This window comes from Corvus moneduloides, chromosome 3 (assembly GCF_009650955.1).
Source record: "Corvus moneduloides isolate bCorMon1 chromosome 3, bCorMon1.pri, whole genome shotgun sequence".
NCBI classification, from domain to species: domain Eukaryota; kingdom Metazoa; phylum Chordata; class Aves; order Passeriformes; family Corvidae; genus Corvus; species Corvus moneduloides.
In genome coordinates, this window is record NC_045478.1 from 56,530,645 (window position 1) to 56,550,967 (window position 20,323).

Consider the following 20,323-nt stretch of genomic DNA (forward strand, 5'->3'; position numbering starts at 1 on the left):
CTTTTCTTTTCTTTTCTTTTCTTTTCTTTTCTTTTCTTTTCTTTTCTTTTCTTTTTTCTTTTCTTTTCTTTTCTTTTCTTTTCTTTTCTTTTTTCTTTTTTTTTTCTTTTTTTCTATTTTTCTACTTTTCTATTTTTTTCTTTTTTTCATCATTAATGGGAGCCTTTCTAAAAGGTCCACAGAAAGATAGTCTGTCAAGCACACAATTTTATTTGCTCTATTTTAGAAACAGCTTCAGAAAGCTGAAGAACAAACTTAATTGTAATTACTTCCTTTCTGTGTATGAAGCTGAATCTAAAAGCAAATTGTTTCTACAGGAAAACTGTGTTTCATTAAAGAATAAAGGCTTCATATAAAATGCAGTTAACACTTGCCAACATATCAGTGAAATTGATTTTAATTTCCTACCTCTTCCAAGGCATTGATATTACCCAGCTGCGAGGCATTTTGGTTGTCATTATAATTTACCATATGAAAACTCAGCTGTATTTGCTGCCTCAGTGTTCTGCATCTATGGTCTTGTTCCAGGTGTCCCTTGCTCTTTCTTAAGGAGAAGCAGTATAAAGGTATCAGTGATTGGTGGACTTCTTTCTCGGAGGTTTTTGGTTTATCTTTTTGTTTTGTTTGTTTGTTTTGTTATGTTTTTTTTTGTTTCAGGTTTTGTTGGTTTTTATCTTTTTAATTAAATACACAGGCAAATTGAACATAGATGAAGGAATTTGGAAAAGTCTAAGAAAGCTGTGGGATAACAAAGACCTGAAATAAAGAGGTTATAGGTTGCTTTTATTTGAGGAGGCAGCCAGACTCTTGGGCTGGCACCTGCCAGAGTTTCAGCCCATGGGAGAAGAGACTGTCGAGGGAGTTCTCAGTCTGCCCTCATGACTCCTTATCCCTAGGGATGGTTGACTGAAGGCTGTATTTGGTCCAGCTGAGATGAGGTTTGTCTGCATTTCGTCACAAGCACAGATACAAGAAGTGCTTTATGGATGATAAGTAAACAAAAAAACCATGACACAAACATGAAATAAAGGTTTTTGGTTTCAGGGAAGGGTCTCAGTTCGTTTCTAAACTAATGCAGAATCCAGTACATTTGGTCATTAAAAAAATCTGAGAGCACCATAAACAATGGACAGGCAAACATAAGCATCCCCTTCTTTTTCTCTTCCAGTCCTGTTTCTCCCTCTCCAAGAGCAGAATGCTGCTTTTTCTGCCATTCCTGGTACCATTAACATAAGTAGGGTTGTCTCCAAAACCCCTCTAATGCCCTCAGTGGTGGCACAGGTTGCATCCTCTACCTCACCCAAGGGATGGCTGCTGGCCAACATCTTTCCCAGTCCTGTAGAGTCATCATCCTTGTGGTAGCCTGTGACTAGCAGGGAAATCACTAACAGCGTGCAGTGCACTTCCCATTGTGAGAAGTCAAGCCTTTAGAGACTCATTTGGGAAAACTGCTGGAAAACAAATGTGTTTTCCTTATCAAATTGGTCAATAAGCCTGTCTTCCCACCTGGGAAAGAGGAAAGAGCACAGGGGTTCTTCTCCAAAACAATCTATAAAAATACCACAAAAATATTTTTTTTCTGGAAGAACCCATAGGTAGCATTTATTTTAACCTTTTTTTGTGTTTATTTTAGCCCTCTCCTATTAAAATACTCAGTCCAGAATGTTCTCCATGTGAAGGTTCACCAAGCCAAATAAATCTCATTACTTCTCATGCAAAATAGTAACTTATTGAGTAGCACACACTGCATCCATTTCTTCTTGTAGGAAGCTTTGCAGTATGGAACATATGTTGTGATGCAGCCAAAGCCCTTTCACCTTGTCCTTCTCCACGAACTACGGGTAAATTATCTAAGATTTCAAACGGTCTGTAAGGAAACATCCCGGGGCTCTCACTTTGGAGTATAAGTCCTTCTGCCAGCCTTTCATCTTGATTTCAGTTAGTTGCATGTACATTTATTTGACATCCAAGAGCATTTGTGACCCTTGGGCATCTCCTTCAATGTGTTCCTAGCACATGTTCTCCTGGATGAAGCATACAGCACAGCAGTTGGACCCTTCTCCTTTCTTCCTTTCTTCCCTTCACCATACTGCCAGAGACCCCCGAGCCGGGGGTTGCTGAGAGCCTGTGGGGCACTACAGCATCCTGGACCTTTTGGTGCTGAGCATGATGTGAGATTTAACACACAGCCAGCATGAATAGATAGACCCATTTTGAAAAATTAAAGTCTGCAACTCCTTCCACATCTCTCTGAGGAAAGTATCTGTAAATGTTCTTGTAGAATTACGTTAACAAATTAATTCAGGCTTGCCAAGGCTAAAGGATGAAATCTACAAAGCCATCACTTCACTGAAGTCCATTTTACAAACAATGTATTTTGTTAATTTCTTTTTCTGAATTCTGCTCTCTGCTCACCAACAAAATCCACCAGTGCAGTACAACTGAAGATGAGCCAAGGAAGATTTAATATATCATATGAGAGAAGGTTCTTATAAAAGGGGAAAAAAAAATCCAATCCAAAACCTCAGACTCTTCCTAGAAGAGAAAATAACATGAAATCAAAGGAAGAAGTCACAGCAAAAAAACTCCAAAAAAACCCAAAACCAAATCCCAAAACAAACCAGCCCCAAGATTGAAAAAAACTGCTAAAGAAAATTTGATTTCAGTTTTAGCACACAGCTGAGGTTGCTTCCTAAAACTAGCACATAATCAGAGCCCCTTGTCCATCCAAGCCTGCCCTATGATAGGCACTTTTCATGAGCTATGCCCTGGGACTGTCCTCTCTCCTGACTTGGACAGGAGCAAAAAGAGCAATTAGCTCAAAAGATGCTTGTAACTTGGGGTGCATCACCTCGTTTCAGGCAGTTATGGTTTTCCCAGAACATTGTATTTCTGAATATTAAAATAAATTTAAATACATAAAATACTATTTTCTGTGCCCAGACTGTGTGTTCTAACCCAGCCCCATGGCAAAGAGACAGCAGCATGTCTCCCAGCTTCCAGGTGGACACCAGCAACGGTAATGTTACTGGAAGGTGCGTGTGGGAAAACTATTTTTGCCATACTCCTTTGACTAGTCAATTTTAGTTTCATTTAAAAATCACTTCACAGTAGCACATCAAGATCTCCCATGACAGGAAGCCAGTTACACCATACATGCTGGAGTACATGCATCCAGATATTCCTGTTTCCTTTCCCTTAAGACATAGGATCTTCTGTAGAGTTAACCAACCTGCCCCCATACATTGATGGGTGAATCTTTTTTAAATCAAACACACCTAAATATATCACTTACCAAAGTTCTTCCTTCATTGTTTCATATTGTTTTAAAGCCCATGGACCTTTAATGACTTGGAGATACCTTTAAAGAATTGTAAGGGTGAAGGCTTTTTCACCTCCTCCCCACCACAAAGAAGCATTGGAAGGAGCAAAAGATCAGTTGCAGAGGTTTCACTTTGGAATTAAGTCATTTTCATCTTGCTTAAAAGACTCAGCAGCAAGAAGTTTGCTTTCGGAGGTGCCAGCTGACCTCCGATGAATTTAGAGAGTGGCATGTGTTGGTCCAGGTATCCAGTGTAAATTTGGAGCTACCTGTTGAAATTGTCTCTGATGAAAAGTTGAAATGTGTTACAGAAATAATACTATGTTCCATTCATGCTTGGTTTGCTTCAGCCTGTGCTGAGTAAAAAAACATCTGTGAAAACAAGAATGAAAAAAAACCAAACTGAAACAACGAAACTGAGCAACATATACAATGTTTTGTATATTTTTTTTGTAATTGACTGAAATTGATCCTTTTGCTGGATCCCAGTCAATTTACATATGCCATTGGAAGAAGAAAAAAATGGCCAGGTAAGAGTATAGAATCTAGTCTGAAAAGAACACAGGCTTGAAAAGAGATGAGTATCTGTCTTCCTTAAATGTTTGTGTGCCTGTGACAAGTTCAGAATAGACATCTCCTGACAAACTCAATGAGCAAGATCAGGACATCATGGTACTGTGAGGAGTCTTTGCATGACCATGCAGGTGTGTTATTTAAATTCTTAAAAGTGAAGATTTGGAAAATGCAGACTTATATGTGTATATCGATAAAATAATTGTCACATTCTAGTCTCTGTTTTTCCCAGGGTTATCTGATAATTTAATTTTTATTTTGACATGCTGGATTGTAAACTCAGACCAACTTGCACAGCATGTGCCCCTCCCCAGTACAATTTTTGCAATTTTCCCCAAATGCTAAATCATGTAGGACTCTGAAGCTATTCCTTTATCAAGTTTGCTTCTGTTTTTCAGGACACTCAGAATTCTTCTCACTCTTTGAAATCTTCCTTTACTGTGGCTCCCTGGAGGACACAGTAAAGCACCTGCCTCTCAGAGTGCTCTCCCAAAAAATGCTCTCCCGTCTCAACCCCAATCTCCGATGTTGCTTGGCTCAGTTTAAAATTTCTTCTTCTAAGAAATGAAAATTTTACATACATATATATATAATTATGCTAAAAAAAAGCATCAAAAAGAAGCCTGCACAGTAGCACTTGGCTCTCACTTAGCAGTGAAGTAGGGGCTGAGACCACCCCTGTGAAATCTCACTTGAGCTGTAACTTCCTGTCACATTTACTTTACTTCTCATTTGTTGCTTGTCCTCAGAACCAAGAGGAGTGACCACGTTCAATGTTGCAGCATTGTTCTCCTTTTCTTGATTGGCATCAACCAATATGGTATCACCAAAATTGTACCTTGTGGGCTTCAAGGCAGACTGACTCCAGAAACCTACTGGAGTTCCTAGGTCATGAAATGAGGCATGTGATCAGATCCTCAAATTTCTTGCCTGTGCTAAGCCTGGTTTTGTGGCATTATTATTTTTTTAATATTTCACAATACCTCTGCAGAAATGTCCTTTTTTGAAGGATCTGCTCACTTAAATTGCCTATTTCTTTCCTTGGCACTGTCCCTTGCTCAGCATCTTTTATCCTCAGTGGTTTAAATCAATTGTTCAACCTTCCTTGACCAGAAACATGACATTTACTCAATATTTGAAACTTTTTCACTGACTGAAGCAGTCAGAATTTTTATATCCTTCCATATATTTCATAACTGCATGCTTTTGGGGAAGTTCCAAACTTGTCTAGATTTTTATACTTTCCATCCTGCTTATTCTTACATCCAAAGCCAGTGCTTTCTATGCTGTTGCCAAATAACTGGTGAGCAAGATTCCTTTCTTTGTGCTGATCCCAGTCAGTTCACTGACTACTTTATTCTCTGTCTCTTGCACAAAGTTTACAAATCCCTCAGTGCAAAAGCTAAAGGCCTATTCCTTAGGCCCATTGTAGTCACCCCCTGAATACACTACAGGACTCATCATACCCGTCCCTGCTACCTTCAATCCACATACCAACACTTTGCTTGTATTTAAGGACAGAGATTGCTGCAGGCTGTGATTCTGACTACTTAAAGGACTATCATCTTAGAAAGGTCTGTGTAAGGCAAGGCTATAATTTGAAGTAAACAAGTGACTGAAAGGAAGGCACGTTGAAGTAGAAACAAAGCCTGCACTTCTTCCCTGTTTTCTTAAAGAAATTTTTTAAAGCCTTTGCCACAGACAAAACCACACAGTTATTTTCTCACAGCTGTAATTACAGCTCACTCTCACACTAGTTGAACCACCTCGTCTGGCTGGAGGAGAAATATTAGAAGAACCTATAATATGCCTAGTGCTTTTATTCTCTATTTTATCCTCACCCCTGAAGAAGTCTGACCTATGAGAACTGCTGACGTATTTCTAACTGCAAGGCAAGCTGGAAACCTTGATCATTTCAGGAGATGAAACCAAGCAGCAATTTATTTATACAGTTTAAACCACACCAACCGAAGCTTCAATGATAGATTTTGTACAACAGAAAAGGTTGCAGCATTATCACAGCTTCCTATGATTTTCACTTCATTTAAAATGAACACATATACCCCTTGAGCAGGGGTTTTCAAGCATTTTCAGTACACAGAGGCAATTTTACAATGTTAATCTGGATTATCAGTGAGTTTCATAACAACTTCACCCTGAAAGTGAGGAAAAAGGCTACAGCACCAGGTTCTGTGCTGAAGATAGCTCAGATCATGGGTCCAGATGGGATATTTATTGTGCCCATTTGTGGATACAGCCAGTGGGTCAGAAAGACTAACAGAATATTAAGTAGTTTAACATCCTTGATCACAAACACACTATGATTTCACCTGCTGGGACTTAAGCAAAGCAAATGTCTCCCAAAACTTTTCTGAAACTTATAGTTTGACTTTATGGCTACTACAAAAAACAACTCTCTCTGGTTATCTTGAGAGAGAAACCCCAAAGATACTGAAACCTTTGGTTTTGTGTTTGTTATCGGACTGCAAAAAGACAGTCACTTTCTTCAACATTTCAGGACTCTTCAAAATACTGTGTTGTTTCAGATACTACTCTAGAAGATTAGATACGCAAAAGAAAGACAAAAGTTTTGCACTGAGAAATGAAAAGTGCTCACACTGGTTTGCACCTGGCAGGAAAATGCAGAGATATTATCACAGTCTGGAGGTACTGTGTTTTGCCAGATGCCATTTCCGTGCTCGTTACCAAAAAGCTCCAGGATACTCCCAAGCTCGCAAGAAGGATCATGTTTTGCTTCCGTGTCCAGTAGACAGACTTTTTTGCTGCTTTTTTTTTTTAACACACACTTCTTTTTTTCTCTTTTACTTAGAGGAGATTTGACAAAAATCTCTGAGCATATGGGGATTCAAATTTATCTTGATGTAATTTGTGAAGTAAGGGACTATTTTCTGATCCAGATGGAAGCTAGAAGGCATTACAAAAGACTATTGAAATCAAGCTGTTGTATCTCAACACGGCACAAAAACATCTGTTCTTTGTTGGCCAAGACACAGTTAATAAACATTATTATTAGGTAAGCATCCTATTGTGCCTGTCATCATACATGTCAATCTCTGCATAAATTAGGACTCCAAACCCAACAGCAGGGAAAGAATTAATCTCTGAGAAGCATGGGCCAAAATAACGTTTATGCCTGTCAACCACTACCTAAACCTCACACCATCTTTTTACTCAGGCTTAAAGCAAAAACGTCCAGGAAGCTTAAAATAATTTAGAAACACTTCTCTATTCTCAGTATCTCAATGTTTGCTCAAACAGAGCCCCTAGTTAAAAAAATAACAAAAGTTTTTCTGCATAAAGTTGCAGGAAAATTTATGGGACTAAACCTCTGCATATTCTGCAAGTCTCACCCTCAGTACACACAATCTGATCCCAGCAGATTATTCAACTCCAGAAACTAATGACATAGGTGAATATTCACAGATACCCTTGACTATCTTGGATTTGCAGAGGTTACAAGATCTTTGACTGTTTAACAAAGACCACTAGCAATAAAGCACCACAAAGGTTTTTTTGTGAGATTGGGATCACTTTACTCAATTCAGACCTCTACGTGACACAGGAAAGTACAGCAGAAAATGAGTTACTTTTCTTTTCAGTACAGAGCAGAGCACTATAAAAGCAGCTTTTACATTTATTTCAAGATCTCAGGGTTTCTTCTGACACTGCAGCAGAGTGAAGTTTAAAAGAGGTCCTTTATAGAGTCATTTGTCAGTCCAGGTGGCCTGGCCATGCAATGATTCTGCAACGTTTTTTCTCAGGCTGTCCCTTCCTTGTACTTTAACATTTCAATTCACACTTGAGGCTCAGTGACAAAGTACTTGCCTACCATTGCTTCCCCAGTCTGCTTTTTTTAGACCTTTGATTTTGGAAATTGTTAATCGGTTTGAAAGAGCACACTCCTGCAGTAGCTTTGCCTTTCATGTTTCTCCAAGGAATATTCTGTTTCTTAATGTAGTATATAGGACATTGCATAAATGAAGTAAATATATTAACTGAGCAACTGCCCAACCAAAATAAATCCCAGTAACTGTTTGCATACTAAGATACTGAAGATACTAAGCTTCAAGCTTCAAATTCATATGCCAGTGACTGTTTTCCAGGAAGGCGAAACCTCTTTCCAAGTTGTTTCCTGATGGCATAATTTACCCAGGAAGCAGGAAATGTAAATACTAGGATCTCATCGACCAGCTGGGGTCTGATCTCCCAGGACCCAGATAAAAGGTCAAAATCTGAGTTTCCTCACACCTCCTTCTGCTGGAATTAGGTCCCTATGAACAGGGAAGGCAGATTCAGAAGGCTAAAAGGAAAAAAAAAAGAGAAAGCCTCTCACTATACAGGGTGTTGAGGTTTAGTGGCTATTCCATCTCAATGACACTGCTTTAAACACTTCCAAGGCGTTTGACGCCTTTTGTGGTTCTTCAATGTTGGATCCTAAGATCTGGTTATCGTGGGAAAATTAAGATAAATTCAACACATTCCTAAGTTACCTTTTTGATTACTGGCCTATAGAAAATGAACCAAAACCATCCAAGTGGCTCACAGAACTCCTTCCACTAACAATTACACAGAGCAGGACGCTGGAGTCATCACTTCTCAGCTTTAGAGCAAAGAATAACTTCTTGTACATAGCTACCATGTTTTTGGGACCTTGTACATTCTTTTGGTTACTTTCATCATGTGACGTTGAACCAGTTTCAACTTCATTCATTTCAAATTTGAATCATCTCACATACCTCCATGGATGAAGCCTTTTGTGCTTCTTTGTACTCTGCCTTGATGCCCTTTTGCTTTCTGTATTTACTGCATGCGTGAGTCCAGCCTTCTCTTCGTGCTGCTGAGGAAAGCAGAGCCAATGCACTCTGCAGGCTTTGGCCACTTGGCTGAGTCTGTGCTAGTATTTCAGCAAGGATAATAGCAAGCAGAAAGATTTTGAGGAATCTTGAATGGACCACTCCAGGTTAGGAGCTGCTGGCCCATTGCGATACTGGTGCTGGTGGCTTTTCACCACCTCAGGGAGTGAAACATTTCCCTCTTCAAGTGTACCAAGGTTAGGAATACTTCTATTCTTCCACTGCGCACTATTTTGTGCTCTCTCTCTGGGTCAGGTTTTCAGTCCCCTCACTTCCCTTTCTTGTCTTGTACGGGTGTAAGAAAACGATACTGGAGAAGCATTTATCTGGGGTAACAGAGCTGGTACCCTCAGAAAACAAAGCTGGCATTTGCTGACACTGGGTGAGATAAGAGAGGGGAAAGAGCTGCACAATGAAGAGCTGCACAATCTGTCCCTTCTGATTTTATACTAAAAAGAACATTCTAATATTATCTTTTGCCTAAGAGACCTCAAGAGGTACTATTACTGGAGAATGATATTTCTGATCTGCATCTCACATACCATATTCCTTCTGCATACTTTTCCCTGACCTTGCCAGGAAGAATTTCCCAGAAATTTTTCAATCACGAGGTATTGCAAAAGCTCTTTAGATCACCACAGTCAGCAACAGTTACAGAAATTACATGACTCTCGGAGTACTTGAACACTGGTGGAGTTCCCCTCTGCAGAATAACCAGTGGCAGCTATATCTTCTAGCCAAGGGGGATGCTCCCAGGGAAGACTCTTTTGCAGGCTCAGTGTGCTTCAGTGCCAGGATTTATACTGGCACTTGCACCAGTCATGCTTAATGTCCAGGGGAAGCTGAACTCAAAGATCTTAACCAGGATTATGAAATTCTGATGGGGACCCCACTGTCCCAAACACAGCAGCTGTCCATGAGAAAAACTCCACCCAAAACATAAATATCATTCTGGACAGTAAACAATGTGGCTTTTGAATTCCACAATCCTAAGAGCTACTCATCTCATCTGTCACAAAATTAATCTAGACTTCTAATCTTCTCAACATCCTTTACAGACAACAGAGGAAGATTTTTCCACAGTCAAAATCATTTAGTGCCAGACAGATGTCTAACAGGCAGGATGCATCAGGCATGTTGTTTCCACAAAATGTGGTGACCAGACAGTCAGCTCTAGGTAACAGACCCAGCACTTTGCCAAAGTTAGTTGAACGCCATTTTCTCATAGGGAAAGTTAAGAATGTTACAAAGCACGTAACTTGTAATCCACTTTCCAGTGTGGCAGAAGAAAGAATAGGGCAATTTGAGTATTAAGAAACCAGACCCGGTGAACATTTTCAAACCTTATTTATTTACCTTGCTGTTTATAAGTAGAAATTAACAGTGGTGACAAAAAAAAATAAGTGGTTTAGATCTGAAAGAGGTGGAGCTCTGCAGTATAGATGGAAGCACTAAAAAAATTTGAGAAGCAGTGTTTCGCTAAACATTTCTCTGCTGTTTCTAGTGTTGAATGGATAATTCCATGTATCTGAAGGAAGACACTTAGGACATACTCCATCGCCTCAGGGAGTGAAACATTTCCCTCTTCAAGTGTCCAAGGTTAGGAACACTTCTATTCTTCCACTGCGCACTCTTTTTGTGCTCTCTCTGGGTCAGGTTTTCAGTCCCCTCACTTCCATGAGACACATGGAGTCTTATGACATACTCCCTGAAACACCAGGGTGAAAAATAATACTATTTCCTTTTGAGATTTTCCTTATCCAAATACATTGGTCTTCCAGACAAGAATGACTCCTTAACAAGGACAGTAAGTGAGAGGCTATCAAAGTAGGAAAAAAATATAAACCAATCTTTAAATAAAAATTTAGTTCACTCTTACTTTACAGAATATTTAAAAGCACCATAGCATTTTACTGTCATTTCTAAAAATGACCAAGAAGAGACTGGAATGATTTCAGCTGTTAATATAGAGGAAACTTTGTGAAGAAATGGATGCAAGCTAAGCAAAAGCAAAGTAATATTTTGTACACCACAACTATAATAATCAGAATCTGGCATTGGTTTATTAAAATTTTGCTTTCTTGGAAGCAAAGCTTACATGTTCATAGACATCAAATTAACATTGCTTAATTTTACAATTTGCTAAACAAATACTTTTTTACCCTGAAGGGCATATGCAGACCCATCTATTTGTGTCACAGTTCTGTTGATCTGTGCTTCAATATTTTTTAAACAATTAGTTCCTGTACAATTTTAATGGATCTTAAAAATTTCTTCCAATATTGTGCAAGTCACAGGCAGGGCCATTTTGAAGTGTGCACTTCCTTACATAGTTTTTTGATCAGTACTTAACTAATGCAACTGTGAAAAACTATACACTTTCAGGAAAATGTTTAGATTTTGGTCCTGTACTTAAAGACCTTCTATAATCAAGTTGTTTACATGAATTTGAATCACAAGCATGTACACAACAAAACCACTATACCAATGTTTCTTGGTCTATGCATAAAAAGTATGTCTTCTACTTACACTAAAACATACAAAAAATAAACTACAAAAATTGTTTACACTTGATTTCAGCAAAAAAAGCTTTCTTCAAGAAAAATGGTTCTTCTTTTTTTCAGCCATCAAAAAAGGAATGCAAGTAAACAATAAATACATGTGCTTTCTCCATATAGACATATTTACACTTGAGTCTTTGGCTTATATTTAAGTTTCTTTATAAAGATCTTTATGTGATCCAGCCATCATTGCACATTAAAACAAAATAAGCCAGTTTTTCTTTTACTATACATAATATATATATATGCAACACTTGAAACGTATAAAGAATGAACCTTACTATCAATCTGCACCGTTATTGTACTTTAACAATGTATCAAAAGAAAAAAATTAATACCATATAGGAAATATTGATACATGCAACAGATGGTCGCTCTACTGCATTTGAGAGACGGCTGCATATACACACACGAGAAGGTCTAATTTGCGCAAATCTCTTCTGACTCTGGGTTTCATTAAATAGTATTTATGTGGCACTAAATGTTGATACTGTATACAAGCATAGAAACAGATTGAGTTCTTTTATTAAGATACACAACTTCATAAGAAAAATACTTTGCATTTAAAATTTAAAATCCCTCCCACCCCCTTCTTCCCCTAAAATCTTTCTTCACAGGATCAAGAACTGTTGTCAAAACAGCTTGCTGAGATTCATATATTTGGTGAACTTCGCCACATCCCTTCCGACTAAGAGGATTCCAGGTACTCCAGCGCAACATCGTAGCAGAAACGATATTGCTCCTTTAAGGGGAGAAGGTACAGAAACAGAAGGTACATTAAAATCTAAAATCTTAGCAGCAATATCTGTAACTAAGAACATCCTTTGCTAACTAGTAAGCCAGACAGGATTGGATTTTCTACTTTTCCCCCCTATTACACAAGTATATTACCAGCCCTGATTTAAAAACTCACCCTAACCAGTGAAGTGAAAAAGGATCCTGACCATGGAAAGCAATGATGTGCTTCTCTGATCTTTTCAGCTTCTGAACTCTTTTATCAAATGTGAAAAGCTCTCCTCTCAGTCAGAACATTCTTGCAGTGAAAGCATCTCGACTCTGTTTGTCAAACTTCTATTTGAGTTAGCAGATATTGGGCAGTAACTGGTGCCTGCTGCTTGGGCAGCCAGAGAATGGATGGGGAATACTGAGCCATGACATGGAGCTGCTTGGGGTCCAGAGCCCATTGGTACAGTCCTGTTGATGTAGCATCCAAAATATCAGATGCACATTTAAAAGAGAAGTTAAAGCATAAAACCTCACTGTGGTTATTATTTCTCCTCAACAATGCTGCTGTTGAGCTGATACTGTGAGATGGGGAAGAGGAAGGAGAGAGGAGAGGGGAAGAAGAAATAAAGCCAAGGAAATTAATTTGATGTCTATTGTCCTTATGATTTAAAAAAACAAATCTGCCTTTGTGATTTATTTTTGTTTGCAAAGGAAGATAGTGTGATGCATTAACAGGAAATTGCGGGGATATCGTAAAGGCTCTATTACACTGCTCACTGCTGTTATCTGATCCTGTTGCTGTATGTAGGGCACATGACAGTGCTGCATAGTGGTTTCCCTGCTTTGTTTTCTAACTAACGACTCAACAACTTCTGCTGTTCAACTGTTCTGAATAAAAATCCACACAACACAAATACATAACTAAAAAAATGTAGCAACTTCAGTGTAAAGCTGCGCTGGAATTCAGGACTATTTTGAAATGCAATATAAGTTTGCAGGGCACTTATCAGAAACAAACACAATCTACCTTGGCCTCCCTTTACAGAGACACAAATAATTTTCCATGTGATCTGACCTGTTTTCTTGACAGCAGCGTACTGAAATCCAGGCAGCAATTCAATGTGTTGTGTCTCAGATGTCTGTGGCACAGGAGAATGCAAAGCATTTGCAGCAAAAGCAGCAATACCTAGCCCAGTGTCACTGCTGCTACAGGGTGTTCTATTTGTTAACACGTTAGCCATCTTAATTTGTGTGGTGGCAAGGGATAGAAGTGATGCACAATGATTAAGAGAATCATGCCACAGAAGCTATTTGATATTAAGCAAACACTGGCACCTGGAAAAAGGGGAATATGAGAAGAGGCAGCTACAGCCATTTTGCACAATATGCAAGTTCACAGGGTCAGAAGCAATTTCCACTATGCGTAAACTACAAAATGTTTTTAATTTCAATTGGCATCCCTGATTTTTATGCTGTAGGCAGCCATCTGGCTGAAAAGTGACACTGGCAGCTGGCAGTGTGAGACTCAAATGGCAGAAACTCCCAAACACTACATAACCTGCTTTCATTCACCTACAAAAAGGAAAAACAACCATGTGGGAGAATTTTTTTAAGGACCTTCCAGTCCTTAATATTTGGGTTTTGTGACTGAAGCAAATGTTTGAATAGACAGGCACTCATACTGCATGCATAAAGATTAACCAGAAAATTCAAGGTTGAGTTCTGGCAATGTACATACAGATATTTAGTCTTGCAGTTTTGCTAATTCAGGCTCATATTGTTTATATTAGTTTATCGTTTATTATAGAACTGTCAGACTCAATGATCTTAAGGATCTTTTCCAACCTAAATGATTTTATATATTCACTTGCAACATACTAGATCCAAGTGTTCAATTTTAAAGTTCTGAGGTATCATTTTGAGTACTACAAATCTGAGTAAAAAAGATTATCATTATTCAGTACAACTTTCAAAGCAGCAGTTGTTACTAAGGAGCAATATATTCACATATCCAGCTACAAATCTGTACTTCACAACTTGCTCCTACCAAGGAGAAATACCTTGCTCTGTACAATTTCAAGACGACCTGTGTGAGCACAGCCTGCTGCAACTTCCTTTCAAACGGACCGAGTTATTTTGGGAAATTAAAGTGCATTCTGTTAACTCAGAATGCTTTCTGTGAAAAGCATGCAACCACTACAAGAAAAGTAATGTAAAATGCTAAGCCTGTCCTCTCATGATGCTGACTTGAGTTTACACTCAATATCTGTCCTTTCTTCTTGTGGCCCAAGGTAGGTTTGCACTGGTTTTTGGGCACGGGACTGAAAACGCAGCTCACACAATGAGACAGCCTCTCTCTCCCTGGCTGTTTGCAGTAACCCTGCGGGGCTTACCGGAGTTTCTACCATGTTGGGCTTACTGTTCCGCAAGGTCTTCACAGCATGGAAAACGTCCACCACATTCTGCCTTTTCACCATCTCAACCACAATGCCAATGGCACAGAACATCCCGCTCCGGCCACCGCCGTTTCTGTGGAAAGGAAAGGAGAGACTTAAATGTCACTGTGGCCTAAGAGAGCATCCAAAACGCACTTCTGTTCTCTCACTCTGTAAGCACAAGTGATTCCTGAGTCCCAGAGGGACACCACACTTTAGCAATTTCTTTGCAGCTCCAGTGGGTTTGGTCTAAGACATTTGCTTTTTCTGACCTTCCTCTCAATTACTGCTTTTGAATTCTGCCCTTACAGCCCATCATGCTGCCCAACCATGCTAGAAGTCTAAATTACATATGCATCAGAAATTAAAAAAAAAAAGATACCCAAGTTCAATGGCAAGTAGAACATTAGAAATAATAAAAACAAGTTCAATGCCAAGTACATTTTGCACTTAGTTCTGGAAAGACACTCACTGAAATTCACCTATGATATGAGGATTATTCAACCAGATATGTTAAGGCATCACTGATTTAATAACTTGTTGACCTTTGGGGACACTTCTGAACTATTTTAATCTTAATTTCAAAGAAATTAAGGTAGGTATTTCTTCTTATTAAGTTTGAGGTGGTGCAGGGAGACACGGGTCACTAGTTAATTCTGAACTTTTAAACAGAAGACTTTTTTGCAGAGTAAGGAGATACACATATTTCAGTTCCTAGGTTTTAAATGTTTTATTTAAATAAGGTAGGAGACAGATTGATTATTCTCTGCTTAGGAGGAAAAAGATGCTGTCTTTTCAAAACTCCCAAACCAGCTCCCATTTCAGTATCAGGTAAGCAGCCAGTGGTCATTTACCAACAATAGTTTTAGTATCATGTAGTGTAATAGAGCTTTTTTTTCTGATTTCATCTATCCATAGTTTAAATCTATCAAAATACTGTAGGCCTTCCTTTTGGGGAAAAATGTAGTACACTATCCAAAAGAGACACAGGAAACCCCTATTTGGCACTCAGTATAAAAGACTTCCTTACTGAAACCAGGCAGAAGAAACAGATCTGTACAACTCTTGCACCTGAAAAACATGCTATTATGTACAGAAGATGACAGTATACACAGTATCATTATAGTACCACCCCCAAAATATTCATTCCTTGACCTGACACAGAAAAATCCAAAAGTTGACAAAAAACCAACCTAGAGTGGTAGGCAGTGGTACTTCTTTCTTTTTATATATTAGAAAAGTAGCAGGCACATGTGCAAAAGAAGGTATACATAAGAATACTGCTCAAATTTAAACTAGGAATTAATTTTTAAGAATTTATTTGAAGAGCAGCAATTGACTTTCTCCAAGTTACTCACAGGCAATGGATGATGGTCCGGCCCTCCCCTTCTTCACATTCCTCTTGCCATTTTTCAACTTGAAGAATTAACTTCAAGAAGGATCTCTTGGAAGCTGGTACATCTCTGTGAGAAGCCCATCCCAAATACTGGAATTGCTGGACCATCAGATAGCCTTCTTGTGGCTGAGGGAAATCCAAGAGCTTTAGGTCAAAATGGCACCTTTACATCTTGGTTTAGAAAAACAAAATATAAAACTAACATGAAACCTAGGTGTTTATATTATGTACAGATTCTAACATAGTATACATTGCATGGTAGGGCTTCCAGTAATTTCTACCACTTCAGCTAAAGGAAGATGTCAGAAGAGGTAAAAAAGGGAACTATACTGAAGACAACACTACAGTTTATCAATCACAAATATAACCTATCCTGAATTTTAAATCAACAAATTCCCTAGATTCCATAGATTCTATGTGCCAAGGTTGCTTAACACCAATAATCAATTTACAATATCACTATTAAATCCTTAGACCCTCAGAAATAAAGAGAGAAACCTTTGGCTCCTATGCACGAAGTAACCCCATTATAAATGAACAACAAGTAATATTGGTGCACAAACATGACTACTGTCCTTGAAATCTTCCCTTTGTGCCAGACTGTCATGACAGCCTTGCTGCCAGTCTCTGAGCCTTGCATGTGGTAGATGTGACACAGGGAGATCTTTGAACAGAATTAGACTGTCACAAGAAAGGCCCCAATAAGAGGAAGAATAAATAGTCTATCTAGTTTCTTGAAGCTGAAGATGACGAGTAGGAATATGGATTTTAGAAAAGGAAGAACAGAGCAGAGAGATTTTTAAAAGCAAGATTTATGAGCAAAAGGGCATGGGAGACAGAAGCAAGTAGAGGAGAAGAAAAGCAAAGCATCATAAAAAAAAGGAGAAATGGAAAAAAAAAAAAAAAAAAAAGAGGAAGTTCAAAATACAAGAAAAAAGCACTATGGTGTAATATTTGCCAGTGTGCCCACACTTTAGTTTCCTGTAGTTTTCAAGAAGAGCTGAAAATGCTTTTTGCAATTCTGAATATAAGCAAAATAAAAATTTGAGCAACATACTGGCCACATGAAAACTGATATTTGCCCTCAGAAAAATGAAAATGTGACAAAATAAAACAAAAATAAAATAAAATAAAATAAAATAAAATACAAGAAAAATCTTAGTGTACACAGTAATCAATTTTCCCCACAGTTGTCTTTTAAGATAAATGAGAGTTAAACATATACTCAAGATACACTAGCAGCTGGTGATAAGTTCAGTACTGGATGGAAGAGAAAAAACAGTTGTGGTAAGTAAAATAAGGATTGCTGGTTAATTGTATATAGAACAGTGTCACAAGCATTTGTGGCAGGCAACTTAAATAAGCAATTCATAGAGGTGAGCTAAAGAGGAAACACTGTGTGGCGAGTAGGGTTTGAGAAGGTGCTGCAAGAGTGTGAAACACTATGGGACAGCAAAAAGACAAGATGGTGCAAGGTATCAAAGAGCTGACAAGAATGCAAGACTGGCACTGCTACTGAAGTTGAGAAAAAGATAAATGTAGGTCGAGGCACAGTGGTGGCAGAACCCTTTAGAGGCAGAGGAACTTTCAGAGTTTTTTCACACCCTGCTTTGCAGGGTGCCGCAATCTGCCTTTCATGTTGTGGTTTTCACATTTTAGGCTGAGAAGGTGCTGGTTGTACAATCAGCCTCAGTGTTCCTGTTCCTGATTCACCACAGAAAACCTCTTACCAAAGCTATGAACTAAATATCTGTCAGTACATGTTAATTACAGGGATATTTCTTTTACTGTACACCAAACAAACAGAGTACAGAATGCTTCTCACTCATCAGTGAGAATGCCTCAGAACAATGTCCCTTCACCTTAAAGCTCTGTCTGCTTAGTGTAGAAAAGTACTGTAGGAAAGGACTGTAGATGTAGGAAAGTACTAGAAATTAGTATTAGATATTGATGCTTGGCTGACTCCTTCCTGGGTAATGTCTTATGAACATTAGTATTTTACTATAATTCAAAATTAAAAAGCACAAAAGCCTAGAGAGCATTAAAAGTGACACATTTTTCTGTCACATATTGTTAGAATAACACTTACTCTTGTTAAATTGCATATCCTGAAAATTCGGTTTATGACGTCACAGTCCATTGAACACGACATGCATTCCACTTGGATGGGGCCGTACCGCAGTATCCCTTCCTCAGGCCAGTATTGTGGGCAGCCCTGTGCCAGAGCAAAACAGGCATCATTAAATGGTAACTTACTACTTGAGTATTGCCTTATTCCACTGCAGACATCTCACCTAACCTTTACTAAGTGTTGATTAGTTGCTGTAAAGCAGAGAATAATTGTAGTCACTGCACTGCTCTACATTTTCATCATGTAGTAAATCCAGAGGGATTAAAGCATGCGATGGTACATGGAAAACTTGAGCTCCAAACTAACCTGTGCTAAGTCGACTTCATTTAGCATCACAAGAGAAGTACAGCCATAGTCATACACTAATCTCCAGAAATCTTTCACAGTGTTTGGTAAAGGGTGTTGTGTGACAATAAAAGCTGCTGGCTGCCTGTAGCTCTGTAAAGGCAAACAATTTTATTAGTAATGGGAAGTAAGTACTTAATTTCTACTGAAACACTGCAACAGAAAAAAACATAAAAATAGAACAAAGCTGTGACATCAATTGCTTCATATTTCACCGAAGATGTCGAAGTTAAAAATATATTATCATCTCCAATGAGAACAAAGAGGTTACTCTGCTCAGAGGTTACTCTGCCTTGTGGTTGGTTACAGAACAAGCCCTGTATTTACACTCAGATATGCTCCGGGCACTGAAGATGTTCTACGTGGCCTTGTTGAGCTGAGGATCAGGCAACTCTGCTCTAGGCACTGTGTCCAGGAGCCAAGTAGGAAACCTTCACCCCATGATGCAGAGAGGGGTGCAGAGGTCTCAGAAGATTGCCCTATCCACAGCAGGTTGTACATGAACTCTGTGACCAAACCAGGGACTAAACTCAATCCCAAACTCTATTTCACAGTGCACAGCCACAGGGACACCCACAGAACTGACTTTCAGGATCACTGGGCCCATTTCCAGCAGAAAGCATAAGTTAAACAGCAAAATACTACTTCCTGCCATAACTGCAGGTTCCATTTTCTATATGCTGTTACACACAGCTGCCAACAGGGATTTCCAGCCTTGCACAGTGACTGAGATGCAACTAACAGCTGAGGGGCAGATGCATTACAAGCAGCAAGCAGAAGAGGATAGAACAGAAGTTTTTTGCAGGCAATTTGTAACCATCCATGGAAGACTAAATTAACCTCGGCGAAAGACCTGGTAGGGTAGATAAACCACTTTTGCTATGGAAGCTTTGTTATTTGAAAATTGATCTAAGGGATCTTCATGTGCAATATATTGACATACCTTCCAACAACTTGTTGTTAATGTCTTTAGCATCAGTACTTGTTTGACAAGAGATTAAGGAGGTTGCTGACACTTTTAATCTAGATTTTTGTTACCTTTTCTAATGCAGGAAGGATGTTGGGGTACTGGCAATCCATGTCCTACTTCCTAGATCTGCCCATGGATAGCACAGGGCCAACCAATTTTGATTCTTCCCCTGTACTTTTAAGAAATAAAACATGTCCTAGCTGGTGTCTTCCTACCTCACTTCCCCATAATTTCTAATGTTTCTCAAGATAAGAGAAAGATAAGGGGTAAGTTTCTCTTTCTGCTTTGTTATTGAAAGTCCCTTTTTCTTGTCCAGGAGTTCATCTTCTCTGAATAAATCAGTCTTAAAAGAAACAACCAGAAGGCAAAATGCAAGAAAAAAAAAAGCTTGCATTACTCAAAATTTTAACTCTTTACTTATAATCTTGTTATATGCCTTCACTGCAATATAATAATACCTTTTCTTTTCTGCTGCTTTTTTTCCTTTTATTACTACCACTTCTGCCTTTTCTAACTTTCTGATTACTGATCCATTAATACATTGCTTGGTTCATGCCCCTACCTGCCACATGCTGTTGCACACTCAGAGTCCTCCTGCCCCCCACAGCCTGTGCTGTCTTCCTCTGACACCAAACCACACTCCTCTGTGAAGGTCTGTTGGTTGGTTCATAGCACATCCATTTTATCCAGGTGCTTAATGCAATTTTAACTGCAATTCTAAACAATTTTTGCTACCAGAATTCTGTTCACTGCTCTAATTCATCTGTTCAGCTTCTGTGACACCCTAATACATTGGTCTTACACATGCTACTCCTCTATTTTTTTGACACAATAAGGTAGTCATGAGATTGGGGACTGCATTTTGCTATCAGTTTGTTTTCTGCACTAGCTCAGGCAGAACTCAAGGATGACTATACTAATCAGTGTTGATGATTTCTGCTGCTATTTGCCATTTTATCTCAGCATCTCTCCTTGACATGGCAGTTTCTG

The 20,323-nt window shown here is 38.8% G+C and overlaps 1 protein-coding gene across 18 annotated transcripts in view; it reads right to left on the reverse strand.

Annotated features, from left to right (window-relative positions):
• Nucleotides 1–10,097: 10,097 nt before the first annotated feature.
• Nucleotides 10,098–20,323, reverse strand: part of PTPRK (protein tyrosine phosphatase receptor type K) — a 390,147-nt gene continuing 379,921 nt past the window's right edge. For all 18 annotated transcript variants that reach the window (XM_032101656.1, XM_032101653.1, XM_032101659.1 and 15 more), the window contains 5 exons: nt 18,325–18,456; nt 17,977–18,102; nt 15,850–16,013; nt 14,450–14,585; nt 10,098–12,072 (listed from right to left, as the gene is read on the reverse strand). In XM_032101656.1, coding sequence (XP_031957547.1) covers nt 12,019–12,072; nt 14,450–14,585; nt 15,850–16,013; nt 17,977–18,102; nt 18,325–18,456 — 612 coding nt within the window. In that variant the 3' untranslated portion in view covers nt 10,098–12,018. The remainder of the gene's footprint in view (nt 12,073–14,449; nt 14,586–15,849; nt 16,014–17,976; nt 18,103–18,324; nt 18,457–20,323) is intronic.